A 23,639-nucleotide genomic window follows, 5' to 3' on the forward strand; every position below is an offset into this window, starting at 1 on the left:
TTACCTGGGTGAGCAACTCACCAACAGTTTAATTCAGTTTTTAAGATATGCCAAATACTAATTTTTAATAAACTTTAAAATACATTGTTTCCATTTCTAAATCCAGATTCAATGGACACAAACAAGTTCTCTCTGTTCCTCTTCCCCTCTTCCTCTTTATTTCTTGCATTTCTCACTTGACTCTTTCTCCAACTCCAGGAAGGAAAGGTAGAAGTATTGCTTTGGCTTCAGGGGATTCCTGATCCTTCTCACTCTCCAGTTTTGCATGAGGGATTTAGCTTCAACCCTAGAGGACTGGCAGGTCATGCTCTATTTAACACTCTGGCATAAAGGTTAAAAGTGAAGAGGTTTTAAAGTGAGTACATACATAGTCTTTCTAATTGTAGTTATGCCTTTTCAATTAGTTTATTACTTTATTTCAGCAACAATGAACTATTAAAAGACATTATCTTCAACCTAGATAGCATATTGAAAAGCAGAGACATTACTTTGCCAACAAAGGTCCATCTAGTCAAGGCTATGGTTTTTCCAGTGGTCATGTATGGATGTGAGAGTTGGACTGTGAAGAAAGCTGAGCGCCAAAGAATTGATGCTTTTGAACTGTGGTGTTGGAGAAGACTCTTGAGAGTCCCTAGGAGATCCAACCAGTGCATTCTGAAGGAGATCAGCCCTGGGATTTCTTTGGAAGGAATGATGCTAAAGCTGAAACTCCAGTACTTCAGCCACCTCATGCAAAGAGTTGACTCATTGGAAAAGACTCTGATGCTGGGAGAGATTGGGGGCAGGAGGAAAATGGGACGACAGAGGATGAGATGGCTGGATGGCATCACCGACTCAATGGACGTGAGTTTGAGTGAACTCCGGGAGTTGGTGATGGACAGGGAGGCCTGGCGTGCTGCAATTCATGGGGTGGCAAAGAGTCGGACATGACTGAGCGACTGAACTGAACTGAACTGAATGCAAACAAAATCAGTATTAGCTTGAGATGCTTATAGAAGTCACCTGAAAGAATTTCTTAAAAATAAATTTAACACCAGTTAGTGATTATTTCTACGGTATATCCTCACAATGGCCAGTTTTGGTTGTCACTACGAAGTGAAGTGAAGTGAAGTCGCTCAGTTGTGTCAGACTCTTTGTGACTCCACGGACTATACCCTACCAGGCTCCTCTGTCCATGGGATTTTCCAGGCAATAGTACTGGAGTGGATTGCCATTTCCTTCTCCAGGAGATCTTCCCAACCCAGAGATCGAACCCAGGTGTCCCGCATTGTAAGCAGACGCTTTACCGTCTGAGCCACCAGGGTCACTATAAGAAATACTTATATGTCTTTGAAATACGACTTTAAAATGAAATACACTGAAGTGAGTATCAGGGCTTCCCAGGTGGCTCAGTGGTAAAGAATCTGCCTACCAGTGCAGGAGACACAGGAGATGAGACTTGGATCCCTGGGTTGGGAAGATCCCATGGAAAAGGAGCCCTCCAGGCTCCTCTGTCCATGGGATTTTTCAGGCAAAAATACTGGGTTGGGAAGATCCCATGGAAAAGGAAATGGCAACCCATCCCAGTATTTTTGCCTGAAAAATCCCATGGACAGAGGAGCCTGGAGGGCTACAGTCCATGGAGTAACAAAGAGTTGGACACAACTTATCAACTTAGTACGCAGAAAGTGGGTATCATCGTGAAGGTAAAAAAAATGCACATTTACAAGATGGTTGAAATTATTGTCCTAGTATTATGCAAATGGAATTCGTGGCTCAGGATAAATTTTTCAGAGTTATTAATATACCTTAAACAACATAGACTGAAGTGAAGACTGTGTCCTCTGGAAAAATGTAAAGAAAACCTGAAGTGTTTCTAGGAATGACAGAAATACTTAACAGAGGTTCAAGTGAAGACCTTAGTTTATGAATTTTGGATTTTCTACATTGAAGAGTTTTAAAGTGCTTGTAAAATAATGAAAAGCAGGAAAAAAGAAAATATTTGACCATTTTTATCTTCATCCTTTAAATGTTTATATGTTCAAGTCTGGACAAAGAGACTGCCTGAGATTCAGTCATCCTGAACGTGCACCTAGTATAAACTCGACACTTGAACTTAAAGGCAAAACAAGTATCTTATACACAGCTTAATTATGTTATTGAATTCTATTGTAACACTTTTGTCATTCTTACATCATGTTTCTGAATTTAAATTCCCAGGAGAGAATCATGCTATAATCGAAATGTAATAAATGCAGCTAGCTATATTGAAGATTAAAAATACTACTTTAAAAGAATATGAATATGTGGCTTGTGCTCAAATAATACAGTTAGAAAACATGACTGAGTCATTGGCTAAGGTAAGTTCTCATTGTGTACTAGTAATAGAGTCATGTACCTGCTCTTGGAGCATCTTTGAATTTCTTAGGAATGAAATGTTAATAATTTAAGGGGGAAAAAAAAATAATTTAAGGGAGAAGTGTTAGTCAAACTAGTTAAGAAATTTAAACCTATTTTACCAGTCATGCTATGACTCTGCACATATTACTTCTCTACACCTGTTTCTACATCTATAAAATGGGAATGATAATACTACCCACCTCATAAGGCTTTGATCCAAGTTAATACTAACATACTTGAAAGCAGTTAGGAAAAACCATACACATGTCAGGAGCTCAATAACTCTGAATTCTTCTACTTTAGCCTTTTCCCTCCTAGTGACAATATTCATGGCCTTCTTATTTTTCCCCATAAAGGCCTTTTTGTAATACAAAAAGCGAATACAATAAAATACCATAGAAACCTAATCGAGCAGAAAATTGAAATGTAGAGATGAAAACGAGTTTATTTTAAGCAGAACACCACATGTCATAGATTAGGCTAATGAAGAGTTTATCTCCTTCACCGTGGATGTGTGGGCGCCAACTCACACGTCTAAGAAGCCAAGTCTCTAGTGTGACAGGTTTCTTCCTTCCCTCCCACCACTGTGTACAGTGCTCACTGACTTGAAACTTAACTGAGGTGAGCAGTCATGCAAGCAAAAGAAAATACCTCTCCATCCAGAAGAGGTCAAACTCCGACCCCAGGAAAACATACAGGCAACACCTTGCCTTAAAGCAACAATACCCAGCCTTGAGATCTAATGCCTGGTGATCTAGGTGGAGCTGATGCAATAATGAAAGAAATAAAGCACATAATCAATGTAATGCGGTTGAAGCTTCCCGAAACCATCCCCCGCCCATCCCCAGGTCCGCGGAAAAAATTGTCTTCCATGAAACCAATTTCTGGTGCCAAAAAGGTTGGGTACTACTGCTTTAAAGGACTTGGAACAGCAAATTGAAGATGCAGCAGCATATAAAACTGTAAGTAAAATCCACTTCCACTGACAGTTCCACAAAACACTGCAAGGCCACGGTTGACGAGAGACACACAGACCCTGCTTCAGAAAAAGCATGCATGACATGTGTTAATGTTTATAAAAAACTCCCCACTCTTTTAGTTGGCAAGGGCTTGCTTTTAGTCCAAATAATATTCTCCAGAAGTTCCTGGGCCTCTTGGATCCCCTGTCTTGCAGCAACATGAAGGAGCATCTCTATGTCCCTAGGAGAGAGAGTTACTTAGTAGAATCACAAAGAAAAAGTGAATTCAAAGAACCTGCATGTCCAAGTGTTTAGGCTAAGGGCCATGTTAACACCTGTTTAGACTCATTCTAAGGTACTGAGTGAAACACTTGCCATTTCATCTGGGTTTCATCATGAGTGTCTTCATAATAAAATAAAAAACTACCCAAAGAAACAGTCTTACAACATCAGAGTCCAGCTGGATACTTTTGCCCCATTTAGAAAAACTTTTCCAGCCAAGACTCTTAGGTAATGTCTGAGACACCCCTTTCTTACAAGCAAATTCTATATTTTGGTTTGAGAGTGGTAACTGGAGAGGGGCTCCATTCAACCTGCTCATCAGTCAGTTGTAAAACTGCCCACCAGCAGTTTTGAAAGAGAACACTGACTGCACCGTATGATTTGGCTGCCTCCCATTGGTCATTTCAAAATTTCATTACCAAGTAATGCGTGAAACCGATATACCTGCGTGTTACACCAAGTCCCTAGACCCACACCATCCTTCAGGCTCTCACTGAGACTCCTTCTTTCTGAACCTCATCTACTCATCAGCTTGAGCTGGATTGGAGTCTACAATTGGGGGGTGGGAATTACACATAGAACGTGGTAATGGAATACATGTCAGTTGCATTTCTTAAAACAAGCTGAAAATTGAAGTTTATTTGGGGAAGGCCTATGAAAGAAGATGTTTCTGACTCAGAATCTCTGCATGAAAATATCACAGATTATGAACTACTCAAAAACTTTAAGAAAAACTTCTCCAGAGAAAAAAGTAGTATTTCTCTTGGGACTGTGAATAATCAAAAGGGGATTCATCTCATAAACACAAACAGAATTTGTGTCCCAAAAGAGCTTTCTACCTTATACTCTTCCATGTTCTGTTCTGTTTATGAGAAAATGCTCTACAGCTGTAAAGATGGGACTCCTAGGAACCTTAAAAATTCACAGGAGACTCTTAGGATCATGAAATAACCTGGCCTTTCATTTTGGACTCATCAGATACCTTATGAATTTATTCCATGGGCTCTATGCACATATATGAATCTTAGATCCTTTTACTTTGTGACTTTTATCATAACTCATAGCACTGTAAGTAGATAAAAAGGCAAGAGTGGGAAGTGCACTATATATAAAATGCTTTCGTCTGTCAATTTCAGGTAATGTATGGGGGCAGGTTTAGAGGGAATGACATCTCAGTTGGAAGGGAGAAGACTGCTAATTTTCATTACCCTACTTCCATGGATCCAGTTATGTTTTTCAGTTTTCCTACTGCAAGGTTAAAGGAACCATGAGGATGGTTCTGCTGGGAGGCTCGTCTGAAAAAGAGAGGAAAAGAAAATGGAAGTGGAAATCAGATTGGAGAGGAATATGCAACAAAAAACAAGGAAACAATGCTGTGAAAATGGATTCCCTTAATACAACCAAAGGCACTGCTAATACAAATATGTAACCATTACTGGAAACCATGGGGCTTCCCAGGTGGCACTAGTGGTAAAGAACCTGCCTCCCTGTGCAGGTGACATAAGAGAGGCTGGTTTGGTCCCTGGGTCAGGAAGATCCCCTGGAGGAAGACATGGCAACCACTCCAATAGTATTGCCTGGAGAATCCCATAGACAGAGGAGCCTGGCGAGCTACAGTCTATAGGGCCGCAGAGTCAGGCATGACTGAAGGACACTCTGAAAAACCATTACTTCTGTCTTTTACATTGGGACAAATGTTAATAAGCCTCTTTCATTAAAAAAAAAAAAAAAAAAACCAACGAAAACTCTTATTTGAAACAAGCAAAGCATTAAAAAAAAAAAAAAAACTGATGTTGTAAGACTATTTCAATCACTTATTTGTTCCAAACTCATTCATCAGCTTCTCCAAACATTAAAATAATTACAATCTTCTCTCCAAAATATATAGGAAATCAAAATATAGGAAAGGACCATCTGGGAATATTAGGAATTCAGTAGCATGTAACCTGATTCTTAAGCACTATTTCCAGTTGCTGAAATATGTAATGTGCCAATACTTTCCAACAGAAATTTGTACAAAGATGACAATGTTTGGCATCTGTGCTTTCCACTGCAGTAATCATTAGCTGTGTGTGAGTATTAAATACTTGAAATGTAGATAGTGCAACTGAGAAACTGAATTTTTTTAGTTTATTTAAATTTAAATAACCACATGTGGTTAATGGCCATCATATTGGGCAGTGCAATTTATGTAATTATTGCCTTGCTACTTTGCAGTTCTTTTCATTCATTTATGATTAGGGGGGAAAAGTCCAAAATACAAGGAAATGTACAAAAGTTTTCTATCTCTAATGCATAAACATTTTGAAAAGTAAGCAGGAAAATAACAACATCCAGTGGGAAAGTGAGCAGACTGCATGAATAGACTTTTCACAGGAAAAAAAAAAATATTAAAATTACAACATGCTGTGTGTGCTTAGTCATTCAGTCGTGTCCAACTCTTTGTGACCCTATGGACTGTAGCTCGCTAGGCTTCTCCCTCCATGGAATTCTCCAGGCAAGAATACTGGAGTGAGTTGACATTCCCTTCTCCAGGGGATCTTTCCAATCCAGGGATTGAACCTGGGTCTCCTGCATTGTGAGTGGATTCTTTACCATCTGAGCCACCAGACATTTAGATAAGAAAGCTTCACAATTGACAAAAAGAAAACTTTAATGAGGCACTAATTTAATAAATAAATTTAATGAGTCATGAACCATAAAAGATATGTTTAAAATATGCTGGGAGGAATCTTGCCTTGTAATACTTTCCCCATCCCATTCCTGACAGTGGACTCCATCACTGAAAAATAGAAAGGTTTTTGAAATTGGCTTTTAACTGTATGCCCCATGTAAGGAAGGTCTGGTTTACAAAATATTATTTAGGGCAACACTTCTAATAATCCATGTACTAGCCACCCCAGAATCTTATTATAATGAAGATTATGAATCTTCATTCATTATAACAAATGAACCTTGTTATAATGTTTCAGTAGGGCTGGGGTTAGGGCCTCAAATACTGCATTTCGAACAAGTACCCGCCTGGTGATACCAGTGTTGCTGGTGTGTGGCCTAGGTCTCAGTAGCAAGGCTTCCAGCCAAGCAGAGGTAAATACCAACCATGCTTAGCCATTCTAGAGCCATGTCATTCCCTTCCTGATTCTCAAAGGTACTTCTGTTGGTAGGTGAATTTGGTCAGAATATCCACTTTAAACTTCGTTTTAAAATGTGTTACTGAAATGACTTCCTCTGCTGGTTCGTTTTTACTTTATAAATCAATGTGGACTTCTAGAGCAGTGGTTTGACTTCCCTACACGTTACAGCTACCCAGGATGCTTTTCAGCACAACTCAGTCAGTCTGGAGTTGGGCATTAGTATGTTTCAAAAGCGCGCCAGGGGACTCTAATATGTAGCCAAGCTTGTCACCCACTATTCTAGCAAGAAGACAAAAAGCATCTGAGAAGGATGATCTCATCAATACGAGGGCAATGGCAAAGCCATGGTTGTGCTCACTGCTCACTCAGATAACCAAACACTTCTCTGGATCATAGGAGACTCTGATCATCAGCATTACCCTATAGAAATAAAATGCATGCCACGGTAATTTTAAATGTCCTGATAGCCACATCAAAAGTTTTAAAAGGAATAAGTAAAGTTAAATAATATATTTTATTTAATCCTATATATCCAACATATTATCATTCAATGTATAATCAATACAAAGAATTGTCGGTAAGATATTTTATATTCCTTTCTTCATATGAAGTCTTGGAAACTCTGTGTGTACTTTACATGCATAGCACATTCCATTCACACTAACCACACTTCAAGGGCTCAGAGGCCTATGTGGCTAGTCACTGCCATATTGGACAATATCGTTTTAAAGAATACTATGGCAAAATTCCATTTTCAGGGGTTTCTACTTTTGATGAAATTGAGACTTCATGAACCCTAAGCCAGTTCTCTATATCAAGTGACTTTGACCTTAGTCCTAACTTGTCCTTGTTTTCTACCACAGTCTCCATGTAGAATGGAGTTTCTAACATCTCAGAGCCTATTTATTCCCATTGTCTAACCCTTAGAGTGTTAGGTAAAGCATTCAAGTCTTTGTTTCCAAAGTTATTATTACTTTCTCAAACTGCAAATATAATATGTTTTTTTCTGTGAGGACTCATCACACCAATGCTATTCAATCAGAATTATAAAAGCTGCCCGTGGAAAAATTTGTATATTGAATGGAATTTAGGCCCAAAATAGAATAAACAATAGATAAATGCATTTCTACTTTTAAATTCAAATGAATCTGTCTCTAATTGTCAAGAGTTCAAAACTTTAATAAGCAAGGTAATGCTAATACAGTGCTGGTTAATAAAATTATTGATGTTCTGGATCTTGATCTAGAATAGTACATATTCTCCAGTTTAGCTCTTTTAAAGCTAATCTGTAGACTGTTTTGAAATGCATGAGACATCACTTCCGTCACTAATCCTACCTCACTGCCGAGTGGAAAAAGAAGTTACCAACACTTTAAGAAAGTGTACCTTATTTTTGTTCTAGAGAAGAAGCGCCAAAATCATAAGGTTTTCTATCTCAGCACTTCCTGAAATGACAGCTCTAGAGGTTTGCTTTTGGTAGGGGTTGTTTTTCTTACCTAAACCAGTGCATTGCCATCTCTTGATCCTTCACCACACCAGCTCCTGGATGAAACCAAAGGGTATCAGAGAAAAAAGGGACTCAGTCAATTATTAACTAAAATCTTCTGTAAACCTAGAGATACATAAACAAATTCTAACCAGCAAACGCCTCTCCTTCCCTTTCCCCTAGTAAAATGAGCACAAGATGAGCAAAGGAGTTACCTTTCAGGTATCTCTGGCCAACAATATGCTGGGCACTGGGGTACCCCAAGTGAGCATAAAGATGTGCCACATGGAAATGGAAGCTCTGGGAATACAGCCAGATGTAAAGCAGAGAGACCATGCTTCCTGATATGACTAGGAGCTACAAAAATAAAGAGGAACAAGAAGAGAAGTGTGGGGATATACTTACGGTTCAGACGTGGGAGAAATGAATATATTCTAGAAGAAAGGCATTTCAGGATGAGATTCATATGGTTTACAGATGAAGGATGTTCCGCATAGGTCTCTGTTTATAGGGGAACATTATCACTAGTCTTTTATTTTTAATCATTCTGGGTGGTATACTTTTAATTTTCTGGGTGATGTAATATAACTGGCTTGGGTAACTACTTAGGATTGGATACTGACCAATAGGATCTTAGGGAAAAAAAGGGGGAAAAAATGAAGGCAGAAACAAAAGAGGAAGCAGAAAAGAGAATTAATATGTTTGCTGTTTGGGCAGAAATATAGTGCTGAGGCTAAGGTGGGAGGGAGGTTCCTGCCCTGTTCTGCCAGTCTGAAGGATCCATAGCCCTGGTCTCCTCTGACACTTCTGGCTGCAATGACAGAATTAAAAGACCTTCAGATGGCACTTTCAGCTTCCTCCCTAAAGAGGTCCAGGTGAGCCAGTGGGTCTCCGGAAGATGAGAAAACCCACAGCTTGCTAGGGCTGACATAACCAAATGTGACAAACTGGGTGGCTTACACAGCAGAAAGGAATTTTCTCACAATCTATAACCAGATGCTCCAGATCAAGGTGTCAGCAGGATTGGTTTTTTCTAGGCCTTCCTCCTTGACTTATAAATGACTGTCTTCTCCCTATAACTGCCTCATCTGTCCTCTTTACATCTCTGTGACCAAATTTCCTCCTTTTATGAGGACACCAAAAGCCCATACTAATGAACTTATTTTAACATAATTACCTCTGTAAAGACCCTGTCTCCAGATACAGTCACATTCTGAGGTACAGTGTCAGCAGGGAGGTTAGGACTTTAACGTATGAATTTGGTGGAGGACAAAATTCAGCCCATACCAGTAGCCTCGTCTGATGGTGGAGGATACTTCCTAAAAGAGCTGGTGGATTAGCAGGAGCTTTGATATCAATTTTTTTTTTTTTTTCTTTTTTGGCCATGCTGCATTGCTTGCAGAATCTCAGTTTTCTGACCAGGGATCAAACCTGGGCCATGGCAGTAAAAGCCCAAATCCTATCCACTAGGCCACCAGGGTACTCCCAACATCAGTCTTCTCTAGCAACTTGAACATACCTGTAAGTTCCCTTCAGGAAGCTCTACTAAGTGAGGTTCTTCCCATAAGAAGCTTGTACTTCAGCCATGGGTTGATGCTCAAACAAGTTTACATTGTCCATCAACAGAATCAATGTGGCCATTACTGTTTTCAAAAATATGGCAAGCACCTTCTGAGATGTTGATTCATGCAGAGGTCAGTGGCTGAGAGGGAACTCAGTCCTGTGCGGCAGCCTTGAAATGCAGCAAGACCATGAAGAGCTTCACCAGCATGGACAGCTCAGGGCCCCATACCCTTCTCTTACCCTTACCTAGCTGGATTCTGAGGAGGGCCTCAGACTCTGAGAAAAATACAGTGTGATTGACATCTCCCCTCTCAGGTATGATTTTTCTTCTAGGAGAAGAAAAAAATGTAGCTTCAAACTTAAAAACTCAATTCTCTATAGCTGCCATGAAAGCTAAATATCTATTACTGATTCCAAGATCAAGAGCTTAAAAATAGACTTTTCCACTCAAGTCTTTTAACCAAACAAATCAATCAGGAATTGAAAACTTGGAGAACAAGAGATGGTGTTTTACAGACTTTCATTTAGAGTTCTTATAAGCACAAAACAAAGATAATTAAATATATTTAATGGTCATATTGAAGATACACTAGAGAAAAAATAATTAGCATAGTCCAATATGAACAAAATGATGAGTTATAATTATAAATATTTATACTTACACAATAAGTTATATATTACTCTAATTTCCATAATGTAACTTCAACTTTGATAACATATCTCTTTCCTCTTTGGTTGGTTATTCACAATAATGTATTGAAAAGTCTTTGTTTCAGTCTTTGTGTGAGTGCATTTGTGATAGTACTGGTGTTCCTTATTGTTGAAGTGTTTTTGTATTTTTTTTTTTTTGGTCTGTACGAATATGTGTGTGCATTGGAGGAGATTTTAATTTTTTAATCCTATTAGGGCATCCAAAGTCATCTCTATTGATTCTGCTTCCTGAACAAATGCTCTTTCACATATTTCTATATGTCACAAAGTTTCACAGAAGATGAATGTCTGTTTTGAAACTCTTCAAATCCTTTTTGAAATTATGTCATTAATTCAGTATTTTGTATGTGTCAGACACTGTTCTGATCACTGTGAACAAAACAAGCAAAATTCACTGACCAATTGTAGCTTAAATTATAACTGGGTTAGAAAATGAGTGAACAGACAATAACTTTTTTAAAAAGTAAAATTTATATTGGATGATAATAAATGCTATAAAGAACAGAAGGATAATAGGGAATAGTGTGAAGCAAGAGGTACAAATTTCAAAGGGATAGATGAAAACAATGGGCAAAGAAAAGTAGAAAATGATGTGTGAAGGTGGCTCTGTGCAATGGAGTGAACTCTAATGAGCCTCACAGAATGTCCAGAAAGATTTGAGAGAATTATATTAGCAAAGATACTCATAGGGACAGAGAGGGTGCAAAATAAAAAGAGGTCATTGAACCTCTGATTTTCTATTTACAGGAAGTAAGCTAAGAAAACTCACCTGCAAAACGTGATTTCTGTGATGAAGAAAGGAAGGATGAATCAGAGAGTGAAGCCAAGGGCTCAGAGGATGGAGCCAGAAGTCATGGAGAAGGTCCGGAGTCATTCCAGACCTTGGAATCCAATCAAGGAACTTCCAGTCTTTGTCTGGGGGTACCCCAGAACTGCTCTAGACTGGGAACTCCTTTGTGACTCCCACTTTCCCCATTTTTGAACTGAAATGTCTATGGCAGTTTTCCTATGCTGGTTCCAACATTATATGTTGGGTGTGTGGAGTCAGATGACTTGTCTCTTTAGTCTCATGGGTCACAGGTAAACAGATACTGCATTCAAGGAGTTGTACTTGAGTTGTATGTGGTGAGCCTCCCCCACACCAAGGATTTCTGGAGCCACTAGAAGCTGGAAGAAAAGTATGGAGCAGAGCCTCCAGAAATAACCAATTGCTACTGCTGCTGCTGCTGCTCCTAAGTCGCTTCAGTGGTGTCCAACTCTATGCGACCCCGTAGACGGCAGCCAACTAGGCTCCTCTGTCCCTGGGATTCTCCAGGCAAGAATACTGGAGTGGGTTGCCATTTCCTTCTCCAATGCATGAAAGTGAAAAGTGAAAGTGAAGTCACTCAGTCATGCCTGACTCTTAGCGACCCCATGGACTGCAGCCTACCAGGCTCCTCCATCCATGGGATTTTCCAGGCAAGAGTACTGGAGTGGGGTGCCATTGCCTTCTCCAAGAAATAACCAAACCTGCCAATAACTTGACCTCAGATTTCTGGCCTCCTGAATTGTGAGAGAATAAGTGTCTGTGGTTTTCAGCAGTTTGTGGTATTTTTGTCACCTAGGAAATAAACACACCCTCCAAAGCAAAGGTTAGTCAGGCTTCCTGTCTGGTATAAAAGATCAGGATTCCCCCAAATCAGGGTTCCTGTGATGAAATTCAACCCGCTGTACGTGAACTGTCACCTGGCTCACCTGATTTCACCCTCTGGGCACTTGGTTTTGAAAGCCAATAGGGCTTACTTTCGGGGCTTCCCAGGTGCCACTAGTGGTGGAGATGCAGGAGACTTAAGAGACATGGGTTCAGTCTCTGGATCAGGAAGATCCCCTGGAGGAGGGCATGGCAACCCACTCCAGTTTTCTTGCCAGGAGAATCCCATGGACATAGGAGCCTGGAGGGCTACAATCATAGGGTCACAAAGAGTCAGACACGACTGAAGCAACTTAGCCTACATGTATGCATACACATCCACATAATACAATTTATTAATTTCATCTGCAAGCCTTCTAAGTATATAATTCATTTGGACCAAAAAATGTATATAGGCTAACTTATTAAGAACATCTAGGCCATTTTCCACAATCTACATACCCAAATGGCAATACTGATAAAAAGTAAAGGTCAAATTTGTTACTGTCATCTATAATTTTATGCCATCAGCTCAAAGCAGTGAGTCTATGTCTTCCTCCAAATCTAAAACCATTTTTATTCTTTTCCAATTTTAAGGAGCTTCCATTTTCTTCCTATAAGCTTATAAATATTACTTACTTATATTTCCCCTTTATTGATTGATGCTTGAATTTTTTTCACATATCCTTCTTTTATGTGGGTTCATAGGCAAATGTATTATGTAAATATAAATCTTTTGAGAGAATGATTTATCTTCTTTCTCTTTAGACCATTTGTTCATTAAAAAGAAATGAGCCAGGGACTATGCTGGATACTAGGTAGTGATCAAAACAAAAACAATATTGAAAACATTATTGCTTATGATATGGGAGATAAATACTAATAATTAAATATGCAAGTAAAATTACAACTGTGGTAAGTACTAGAATGAAACTGTATAACAAGAAAGCTCAACTTTTCATTTCTTTGTATCAAAGAGCAAGGGTTAGTTTGGGGAAGATGAAGCTGGAGGAGACAGTGGGAAAATTAAGAAAAGTTTTGATTAAAGGCTATGTTAGGATTTGGGTCTTATTTTAAGAGCAATAGGTAATCTCTGGAGTGTTCATGTCTATGGAAGAGGGGGAGAGGGACATGAGTTAGGGGGGAACATGATCATTTTGAGTTTCAAAACTGTCACTCTGATCACAATATAAAGCCACAGCTGTCAAAGTGAAGTACACAAGATGTTCCACTGGGGAGTAAGGAAAATATTCAAACTTCTGTGAACATAATAATATTCTGCTGATATTTAGCCCAGGGATTCATTTGGTCTGTGTGTCAGATGATCATATGTTGCTTGGGGGAGTAGAGATAAGCCCAGGATAACAAGACTGTTCCACAGCGCTGCCTGGGAACCCTCATTCATGCACATGCTTTCACTCATTGACTGTGTCCCAGTTTGTGTATGTTTGAGTTCATGGACTAATGCTAATTTACTTACAACCTTGATAAAGTAGACACAGTTTTAAAAAGACTCCTGTAAAGAAGCCTGGGATGAAGTGAATGCTAACATTGCAAGGCTTAATGACCAAAAAAATTGCCCTGGGCTTCTGACTTGCAGTGACTCCAATCACTGGATTAAGAGGACCAGATTAGAATGCACTCAGTGGGAGAGGAGGCAGAGGTGGCTGACTTTTGTTTGGATCACATTGGGCTCAAGAAGGGTGGTACAGCAGGCTGCTGGCTATGGGTGTTAGGAATTTTACAGATGTCTAGATGTCTGAGTCATCTGAATAAAGGTGATAATTTAGGGTTTATAGGCTTCAATGAAATCTTAATTTTAAATATCAAATTTTCAATTGTTAAAATTCTCATATAATTTATGATCTGTCTTCCCTTATTGTCAATAATTGAAATTCTGTGTTTACTCTGATGTTTTTAAAGTTATCCTTTCTAAAGTTAAGGGCAGATGTTTTCAATCAGTATTTAGAAGAGAATTTCACAGTATTTTTTTTATCATGAGTAAATGTGTTAACTTTTTAATGGGTATTTGTTTTAAAAAGGCATTTGAAATCAGCCATTTCACTTTTAAAGTATGAAATTTTAAAGCATTCAGAAAATAAATTTGATTCCCATGTACCCACCAGCCATATTGAGTAGGTTTATATTTTGCCATATTCACTCCAGATTTTTTTTTAAAGAATTAAAGCACTGTAAAGATAAAAACACACTCATTCTCATCTCTTACCCTCTCTTCTCATAGAAGTAGCAACCAAGCCAGCATTAAAAGTTCAACATTGTGCTGAATTTTTAAGCAAGAATGAGCTAAAGTTAGCTACATCACCAAGCATTAATCCTAAAAATCAGCATGAAGGGAAAAAAGGAAATTCCAAGCTATTTCAGTATTTCATAGGACAGGACTGAGTGACTGAGCACACACACACACAATATTTAACTACAGTAGCACTGCTAAAACTAACCAAAACACCAAGTTGCTTTACTTTTGATTGGAATTTTTTAAGGATTATAGTGTGTTTATATCAGCAAGGATCATAAGCCAGAGATTACTTTTATATTGCAATTTGCTTAGTAGAAATTTATTAAAACACAAAATTCATTATGAGAAAAAAGAGTTTTAAGTGCATCCTTTGTGATAAAAGACTGAAATCAGTATTTCAGTCCCTGGCTATAGTCAGTCCTATAAATCTGAGGACATAGTTTGTGCTACGCTCTGTGGTTACAAAGATAAACATAGGACCTGGGCCTTGATTTCAAGCATTTCAAAGTTGTGGGGGGAGATATAAGCAAGTTGCAAAACAGAATGATAAGCTCTTTTATAAAGATGCAGACTACATTGTTCCAGGGGAGAGAAGAGGATGGTACTTGTCCAGAGTTAAATTACCCTGTCTTCTCCCTCACAGCTCACCCCTCCTCACCTCCCGTGCACAGGTGCTCAGCCTCTCAGTCCTGTCCGACTCTTTGCGACCCCATGGACTGTAGCCCGCCAGGTTCCTCCGTCCATGGGATTCTCCAGGCAAGAGTACTGGACACGGTTGCCATTTTCTTCTCCAGGGGATCTTCTCGACCCAGGGATTGAACTCGTGTCTCCTGATTGGCAAGTAGATTCTTTACCACTGAGCCACCTGGGCAAACCCCTTCCCTTACATTCAATCAATTCCAAGTTCTGTGTCATCAGCCTCCTGTCTCTCATATGTTCGCTCTTCTCCTTCCCCACTGTTGTGGACTCACTTTAACCAACCCCATCTCACCTGAGCTCTTCAGGATGGTTAGAGGACCCTTCTTTTCCTCCATAACAATGGGTACTCACCTCTGTTACAGCGTCAGTGATACCACTCCCAGCCCCACTCACACATAAACCCACATTGTATAGGCTCCACAAAAGAAAGGTTGTTCGCTTATTTTCATTTTTCTTTGTATACCCAGCTACCTGCCTCATACACTGTAGCTTCTTTAATAGTTCAATGAATGAGTCTAAGTGGAGCAGAACTTGAACTTAATTTACAATACTTACTGGTTATCTCTAGCTTGTCCTTAGCTTCAGTTAGGGAAAACCCATTGAATTCATTTATTGAGAAATAGGAAACCATAAAATACACTGGTAATTTACAAAATGAAAATGCTTTAATTACCAAAAAAAAAAAAGAACCTGAGATAACAGTTTTGAATTTGCTTTTACAGTACCTCAGTGGTTGTTACTAGTCCAACTTGACAGCCAGGCTCACAAGCCACAAACTGGCTTCAGTCTAACAGTCTGTTTGCTCAGCTTTATGGAGGGAAATGCGGGAGGAAATACAGGTGGTATAATCTCTGCATTCATCCGGGGGCCTGGAAGCCACCCCTCCGCCACAACTTGCAGAACGGCCACAGAGCAGGTGTGTGTGGTCCCTGGGCCTCCGTGAGGCCGCCCTCAACTTTCCACCTGTCTTTTAAACCGTTCCAGTCAGGTCAGCCTAAGGCCTGCACCACCACTCACTGCACCCCAGCTGCACAGACCAGGGGTAAATAAAGCAAGATAGACACAACATTCCACATTTTATCTTCACTCTGCTGTGGCCATGGAAACAGTACCATGAGGAGACATTCCAAGGCAGGCCTGGATCAGCCCAAACTTGCTGTTAACCCTTTTCTCATGGCCTACTACCCTTTCATGCCCTCAGTTGCAATAAATAACTGATCAACAGGTAAACTGTGGTGGGGGAAAAGTGGGGTTTCCCAATGGCTTAGTAAAAATCCAATGCAGGAGATGCAGGTTCGATCCCTGGGGTGGGAAGATCCCCTGGAGCAGGGAAAGGCTCCCCACTCCAGTATTCTTGCCTGGGAAATTCCATGGACAGAGGAACCTGGCGAGCTACAGTCCATGAGGTCACAAAAAGCCTGACATGACTTAGCAACTAAACAACAAGGGGAAAGATACTCTCTGCTGCTGAGTCACTTCAGTCGTGTCTGACTCTGTGCGGCCCCATAGATGGCAGCCCACCAGGCTCCCCCATCCCTGGGATTCTCCAGGCAAGAATACTGGAGTAGGTTGCCATTTCCTTCTCCAGTGCATGAAAGTGAAAAGTGAAATTGAAGTCGCTCAGTCATCTCCTACTCTTAGTGACCCCATGGACTGCAGCCTATCAGGTTCCTCTGCCCATGGGATTTTCCAGGCAAGAGTACTAGAATGGGGTGCCATTGCCTTCTCCAAGATACTCTCTAATAAATTATAATAAAATAAAACCTGAGAGGAAAAAAAAGATAATAAAACTTATGGCTTCTCCAATTAAGTGCGTGACTCATCTCTCATGATTGCTACATGTCTCCTATGCCATCTTACGTATTCACCCTTCCTGTGAGTGTTTAGCCCAGGAATAATCTTTGCACCTATTTCCTGAATGACAGATCTGGTCCTCATGTTGGAGGGGAAGCTGGCAGCAGCGCCTGCAATCCACATGTATGTCCATGCTACAGAAAAAAACTAGTCCTGGTTAACATTAGAGGAGTGAAAGCTTGGGGAACATATAAGGAATATCGAAAGCCACTGTTAAGCTAAAAGAGAACCACAATAATCAGTTAAAGGAGCATGCATTCTTGAATGTCCCTTGAATCATAATTATCTGTGTAGAAGGCTAAAAATATAAGCTCAAACTAGGATAAAATCTGGCATTTTCTTCTCCTATATATAAATTAAGCAACTGTAGTATTTTTCAGTAGTAGTAGTATTTAGTAGTAGTATACACTACTATTTTTCAGTAGTAGCATTTCAGATCAGTAGTAAAAATGACATGTTTTTATTTTGAGTGTTGGGTGTTTATATGGCCAAGAGAATGCCATATAATGCCATATAATCGAATGCCACTGAAATTTGGGACCGGCTTAACATTATGGACAAGATAAAGATTTCATTCAAGGGATTTTTTTTTTCTCCTACTTGGGAATAATTTCCCTATCCTAAACTTTGTGGATGCATTTCTAGACTAGTTGATAATTAGTCAGGCATCCTCATAAGTTTTCATGTAAGGTGATTTCATATTTAAAAAATAAAAAGGATAATGCCATATCAACTACCGGTTTAATACTGGCCACTAAGGCTTAGCCTGGAGAAGGAAATGGCAACCCACTCCAATATTCTTACCTGGAGAATCCCAGGGATAGAGGAGCCTGGTGGGCTGCCATCTATGGGATCGCACAGAGTCGGACACAACTTAAGCAACTTAGCAGCGGCAGCAGCAGGGCTTAGCCACTAGCTCTTAGGGAACAGTTAGTTTACTGCAAAACTTCAGTTTTTTCACAATTGTCAGACTTGTGATTAAATATCATGCAATAAATATATATTCATGTATTCAGTTCAGTTCAGTTCAGTCGCTCAGTCATGTCTGACTCTTTGCGACCCCATGAATCGCAGCATGCCAGGCCTCCCTGTCCATCACCAACTCCTGGAATCCACCCAAACCCATGTCCGTTGAGTCAGTGATGCCATCCAACCATTTCATCCTCTGTCATCCCCTTCTCCAGGGTTTTTTCAAATGAGTCAGCCCTTCACATCAAGTGGCCTAAGTATTGGAGTTTCAGCTTCAACATCAGTCCTTCCAATGAATACCCAGGACTGATCTCCTTTATGATGGACTGGTTGGATATCCTTGCAGTCCAAGGGACTCTCAAGAGTCTTCTCCAACACTACAGTTCACAACCATCAATTCTTTGGCGCTCAGTTTTCTTTATAGTCCAAATCTCACATCCATACATGACCACTGGAAAACCATAGCCTTGACTAGACGGACCTTTGTTGACAAAGTAATGCCTCTGCTCTTCAATATGCTGTCTAGGTTGGTCATAACTTTCCATCCAAGGAATAAGCATATTTTAATTTCATGGCCACAATCACCATCTGCAGTGATTTTGGAGCCCCCAAAATAAAGTCAGCCACTATTTCCACTGTTTCCCCATCTATTTGCCATGAAGTGATGGGACCAGATGCCATAATCTTAGTTTTCTGCATGTTGAGCTTTCAGCCAACTTTTTCACTCTCCTCTTTCACTTTCATCAAGAGTCTCTTTAGTTCTTCTTTACTTTCTGCCATAAGGGTGGTGTCATCTGCATATATGAGGTTATTCATATTTCTCCCAGCAATTTTGATTCCCACTTGTGCTTCATCCAGCCCAGCGTTTCTCATGATGTGCTCTGCATATAAGTTAAATAAGCAGCGTGACAATATACAGCCTTGATGGACTCCTTTTCCTATTTGGAACCAGTCTGTTGTTCCATGTCCAGTTCGAACTGTTGCTTCCTAACCTGCATATAGGTTTCTCAAGAGGCAGGTCAGGTGGTCTGGTATTCCCATCTCTTTCAGAATTTTCCACAGTTTATTGTAATCCACACAAAGCCTTTGGCATAGTCAATAAAGCAGAAATAAATGTTTTACTGGAACTCTCTTGCTTTTTCGATGATCCAGTGGATGTTGGCAATTTGATCTCTGGTTCCTCTGCCTTTTCTAAAACCAGCTTGGACATCTGGAAGTTCACGGTTCACGTATTGCTGAAGCCTGGCTTGGAGAATTTTGAGCATTACTTTACTAGCATGTGAGATGAGTGCAATTGTGCGGTAGTTTGAGCATTCTGTGGCATTGCCTTTCTTTGAGATTGGAATGAAACCTGACCTTTTCCAGTCCTGTGGCTACTGCTGAGTTTTCCAAATTTGCTGGCATATTGAGTGCAGCACTTTCACAGTATCATCTTTCACGATTTGAAATAGCTCAACTGGAATTCCATCACCTCCACTAGCTTTGTTCCTGGTGATGCTTCATAAGGCCCAGTTGACTTCACATTCCAGGATGTCTGGCTCTAGGTGAGTGATCACACTATCATGATTATCTGGGTTATGAAGATCTTTTTTGTACAGTTCTTCTGTGTATTCTTTCCATCTCTTCTAGAATATATTAAGAGGAAGGTAACGCTTTGTAAAGCAACACAGGATGAATTAGATATAAGCATATGGAAAATTAATCCAAAAAATAAAAAGATGAAAGTATAACTGTCTAGACAACAAAATTATAGAAGAAAGTAATTGTAATCATTGTGTTGATGGAGCTCAGAATAAGAGACTCCAAAATATGGCACCTTGGCATATTTAATATTTTAAGTTGAAAGAGTCTGAGAAAACTGAATAAGCAAGAGGGTCTCTTTGACCTTCCCCTGCCCCTCTCCCCTGAAGCAGGTCACACGATCTCTCCTGTAGAGGTACCCTCCCTATACCTATAAGAAAGGAACATCCTTTTCTCTAGGACCCAGAATCCAGATGAACAGGTCTCGCTAAGTTTTCCCTGTCACGTCACTGACTTCACACCCTTTGTCCTATCACATTTCTTCACAGGCCATTCTTCATCAGACCTAGCAAAAACATTCAGGTTTAACCACTTCTTCAGATCTTCATTTCTTTATGAAGGTCCCTATGCCATGTAAAAACATGTCAAATAAATTATGCTTTCCTCCTCCTATTAATCTGTCTTTGTCAGTTTAACTTTCAGACTCAATCAAAAGGGTCAAGGAAAACATTTTTCCTCCCCTATAATATACTACATGGGTCAGCTGTAAATGATATTTAAATGGGCATAATAATAAACATTGAATATTGGTTTAGCAAAGAGGAAGCTGTAGCTATACTAGAACAAAGAAAGGGTAATTTCGTGTTTGAAGGACAGGAGTGCAGAGGTTAGAAATAAGAATTTATCAATATTAATACATTGAACAAAATAGTACTACATGAATATTATTTATAAATACCAGGAGAAAGATCTAAAAGTTAGAAGTAGTTTTTGAGGAACAATAATCAGGAGAAGGAAGGAGGAGAAGACTGCTGTTTTTAAATGATAAACCTTGTGAAATACTTGATTAAAAAAAAATCTGTTTATAGCGTTAAAATAAAATTTTAATTTAGAAGGTAGAAAAAAGACTTTTATCCTCAGAGACTCAAATTTAATTTATAAATAATGACAATGAACATTTTAATGATGGTTGACCTAGGAAAATAAGTATTGATCAGGTGTAGATTCTTGTGACTTCCTGCTGGCACATACTAAGGACATAATGATTCATAACTAGCAATCAATTAGGATACTTTCTGAGGTATGAGATGCTCATCTTGAATACCATCACTGTGTAGCTGTTCTGCCAAATTTGAATGGTCCTATTTGCACCCAGCAGTCTTTCTTCCCAGGTGGCTCAGTAGTCAGGAATCTGCCTGCCAATGCAAGAGACACAGGTTTGATCCCTGGGTAGGGAAGATCCCCTGGAGAAAGAAATGGCAACCCCCTCCAGTATTCTTGCCTCAAGAATTCATGGACACGGGAGTCTGGCAGGCTAAAGTCCATGGGGTCATCGGACAGGACTCAGTGACCAAACAATAACAACAATTTGCACCCAGCAACCTACCTGTCGGACTGCTATGTGGACCAATTTAGATGGCAGCAGGGAGTACTAGCGAGTGTTCCCGTCATTAACTGTCATCATAGCTTGTTTGTCATTCCAATTTAATCTCACATTTATTGCAATGAGAACTAACACAGTGCTGGCATTTATCTGCTATAAATATCAAAACAAAACTTTGGCATTATAGGAGCCATGGATATTTGGATAAGGACTTTCTGCCATACCATTTTAGTAAGTTTTAAATGGTTGAAAATTATAGCTATTTTGGTGACATCATCAATTTTTTAAAGAGAAAGCTCTATTGCTGAATTATTAATAATAAGTATTTTATATAGACAAGATAGTTGTATAAATTTATCAGTACTCTGCAAGGAGGAAGATGCATAGCTTCTCCCTGTTTTGTTTTTTGGTTTTTTTTAATTAGTGTATTTTCAGGTGGCTGGTCATAATTCACCCAAAACAGATAGGAAAGCTTGGTTATAACAATAAAAAACAAAGAGTAATCTGTCTCTTTTCACAGTCCAGGTCACCCAAATCATTCAAACTAAACAAGTAAATCACATTCATTTTACATTTTCATTTGGATCAGCTGTAATTTCTTGGCGATGAACTAATGAAATAGGGTCCATTAAGGGAGGACAGCTTCCTAGGAGTTGTCTATTTATCTTGAGAGAGAAAAGAACTCTCTCTAAGGCAGAATGGGGACCATGCCTGGCATAATTAGCAAACTCTCAGTTGTCTGGACTGATATGGAAGTCATTTCCATGTGAGAACCGAAGACTAGAATTCTACTTTGCTGTTTTAAGTCAATGGAAAACTGAAGTTCTTAAGTTTCAACCAAGAGACAAAATAGAGCGTTTGAAATTTTCCATATAACATCTCTGGACAACACACAAGATATCTTAACTGTAGTTGCCTCCAGGGGGCAGAATTTGGTGGGTGAAGGTTAGGAGTGATGAAGTAGGAGTTTGTGATAGGGGATTAGTGGCTTCCTCTTACTATAATTCTTGAATTTTGCACTGTATCCATATGGTGCAAAAGTTTTTTTAAAACTAATTTTTTAAAAACCCTATACATAAGGAAGTATCTGTAGTCTTAAAATATTCATATAATTGCTGTTATTCAGACTCAGTATTGCCTGATAGCATAGCAGTTACGATAGTTTCTGTTCAAGAATATTCTGTAAAACTAAGTTCTACCTTACTATATTCCATAGCTTTTTTTCTTATGCGTACATCACAGCTTCTCCCTAAATTCTTTTGGTTTCTGGTATGTATGTGTGTGTGTGTGTGTGCGTGTACACAGCTCAGAGTTGAATTTTTATGCTCCTTAAAGGTCCTGTCTAGTTTCATTTCTTTGGGGATTATCAGGTGTACAATGTCCATTAGCCATCAACTAAGAGAAAAGAAATGCACAGAGATAAAGCAGTAGATTTAAGGGGAGTTGTGAGAAGCAGTACAAATCAAGACCAGTACCATTAAAGTACCTAAAGTTGCATTTCTAGCTGTAATAGATGTCTAAAAATGTGTACTTTTTCATTAGTTCATAAATACATTTTCTTTGCCATCACAAAACCACTAGCATCCCCCCTCCACCACCTCTGCAGCCCCCATCATCTTTATTTACCTGCATGAAAATAATCCAGTTTCTAATACCTCAGAGTAAGAGGATGTTAAAATATGAATGAGCTGACAACAGTAATAGCAAGCAAGTCTTGTAGTAGATTTTTATTTTCCTCACACAGAGCTTCAACTTTTTAAAAGCTCTGTTTGATACCAAACAAACTTTCAAAACATAAAAACATTAACTGAAATTGATATTAGTCCTCCAACTTTTCAGCTAAGTTCGTATAAATTAAACTATGTTTATATGATTTCTATCAGCAGATTAAAAAATGGAAAAATGCGAGGCTAGCTATCTGGTGTCAAATAATCAGCTAAATTTTAATGAGTGTTTTATGAGTTCTTTGTTTACAGGTTTTTAAATAAACTGATTAAGTCAGGAAGTCCAAATTTGTGTGTATATATACATTTTGAAAAAACTTTTGATGCATATAATCTTGAATAAATGTGTCTTCAATATATTCTCCAAGAAAACAAATATTTCCTCTATTAATTCTTAACTGCAGCATTGTGGAAAAATACAGTGTGGTTCCTATGTTATGTAACCATGATTTACAATTAGCACATTTCTCCCTCTTTTCCTGTTTGGTCTCGAGCCCAGGAATTGAGCCCTTACTTACCTCCCATGTACTCCATGAATCGCGGGCGTGCGCCTTGTACTTCTGGGGCAGAATTGTTCCCAAGGCATGTGTGTCACTCGCCTGGGATCTTCTTTTCTGGTTATGAGGCATCAAAGGCGTCATCTTTTTCTTCCCTAGTCAGTGCCTCTGTTCTGTCTGTGCTCACCAGCGTGTTTGTTGTGTTTGGCCCAGTGGACTCTCCAGGGGTCCTTTATTCTTCCTTTCTCCTTCTCTGGAGGCTTATTCCCTTTCATCCTCCCTCCAGGCCCAGCTTTGCTGGGTAACTGGCTTTTCTATTCTGATTTATGCCT

At 39.3% G+C, this 23,639-nt stretch overlaps 1 protein-coding gene across 2 annotated transcripts; it reads right to left on the minus strand.

The window, feature by feature from the left end:
* Positions 1–2,798: 2,798 nt before the first annotated feature.
* Positions 2,799–23,639, minus strand: LOC113894091. Of its 2 annotated transcripts, none has more exons than XM_027543984.1 (5): positions 23,329–23,639; positions 8,456–8,597; positions 8,251–8,296; positions 4,829–4,915; positions 2,799–3,579 (listed from the first exon to the last, which is right to left on the minus strand). In XM_027543984.1, exons 1-5 carry the CDS (start codon positions 23,449–23,451, stop codon positions 3,453–3,455), a joined length of 525 nt encoding a protein of 174 aa, XP_027399785.1. In that variant the 5' UTR covers positions 23,452–23,639; the 3' UTR covers positions 2,799–3,452. The 2 variants fall into 2 exon arrangements, with proteins under 2 accessions (XP_027399785.1, XP_027399786.1); XM_027543985.1 differs by lacking the exon at positions 23,329–23,639 and adding an exon at positions 11,284–11,759.

The sequence above is a fragment of the Bos indicus x Bos taurus genome, chromosome 6, assembly GCF_003369695.1.
Source record: "Bos indicus x Bos taurus breed Angus x Brahman F1 hybrid chromosome 6, Bos_hybrid_MaternalHap_v2.0, whole genome shotgun sequence".
NCBI lineage: Eukaryota > Metazoa > Chordata > Mammalia > Artiodactyla > Bovidae > Bos > Bos indicus x Bos taurus.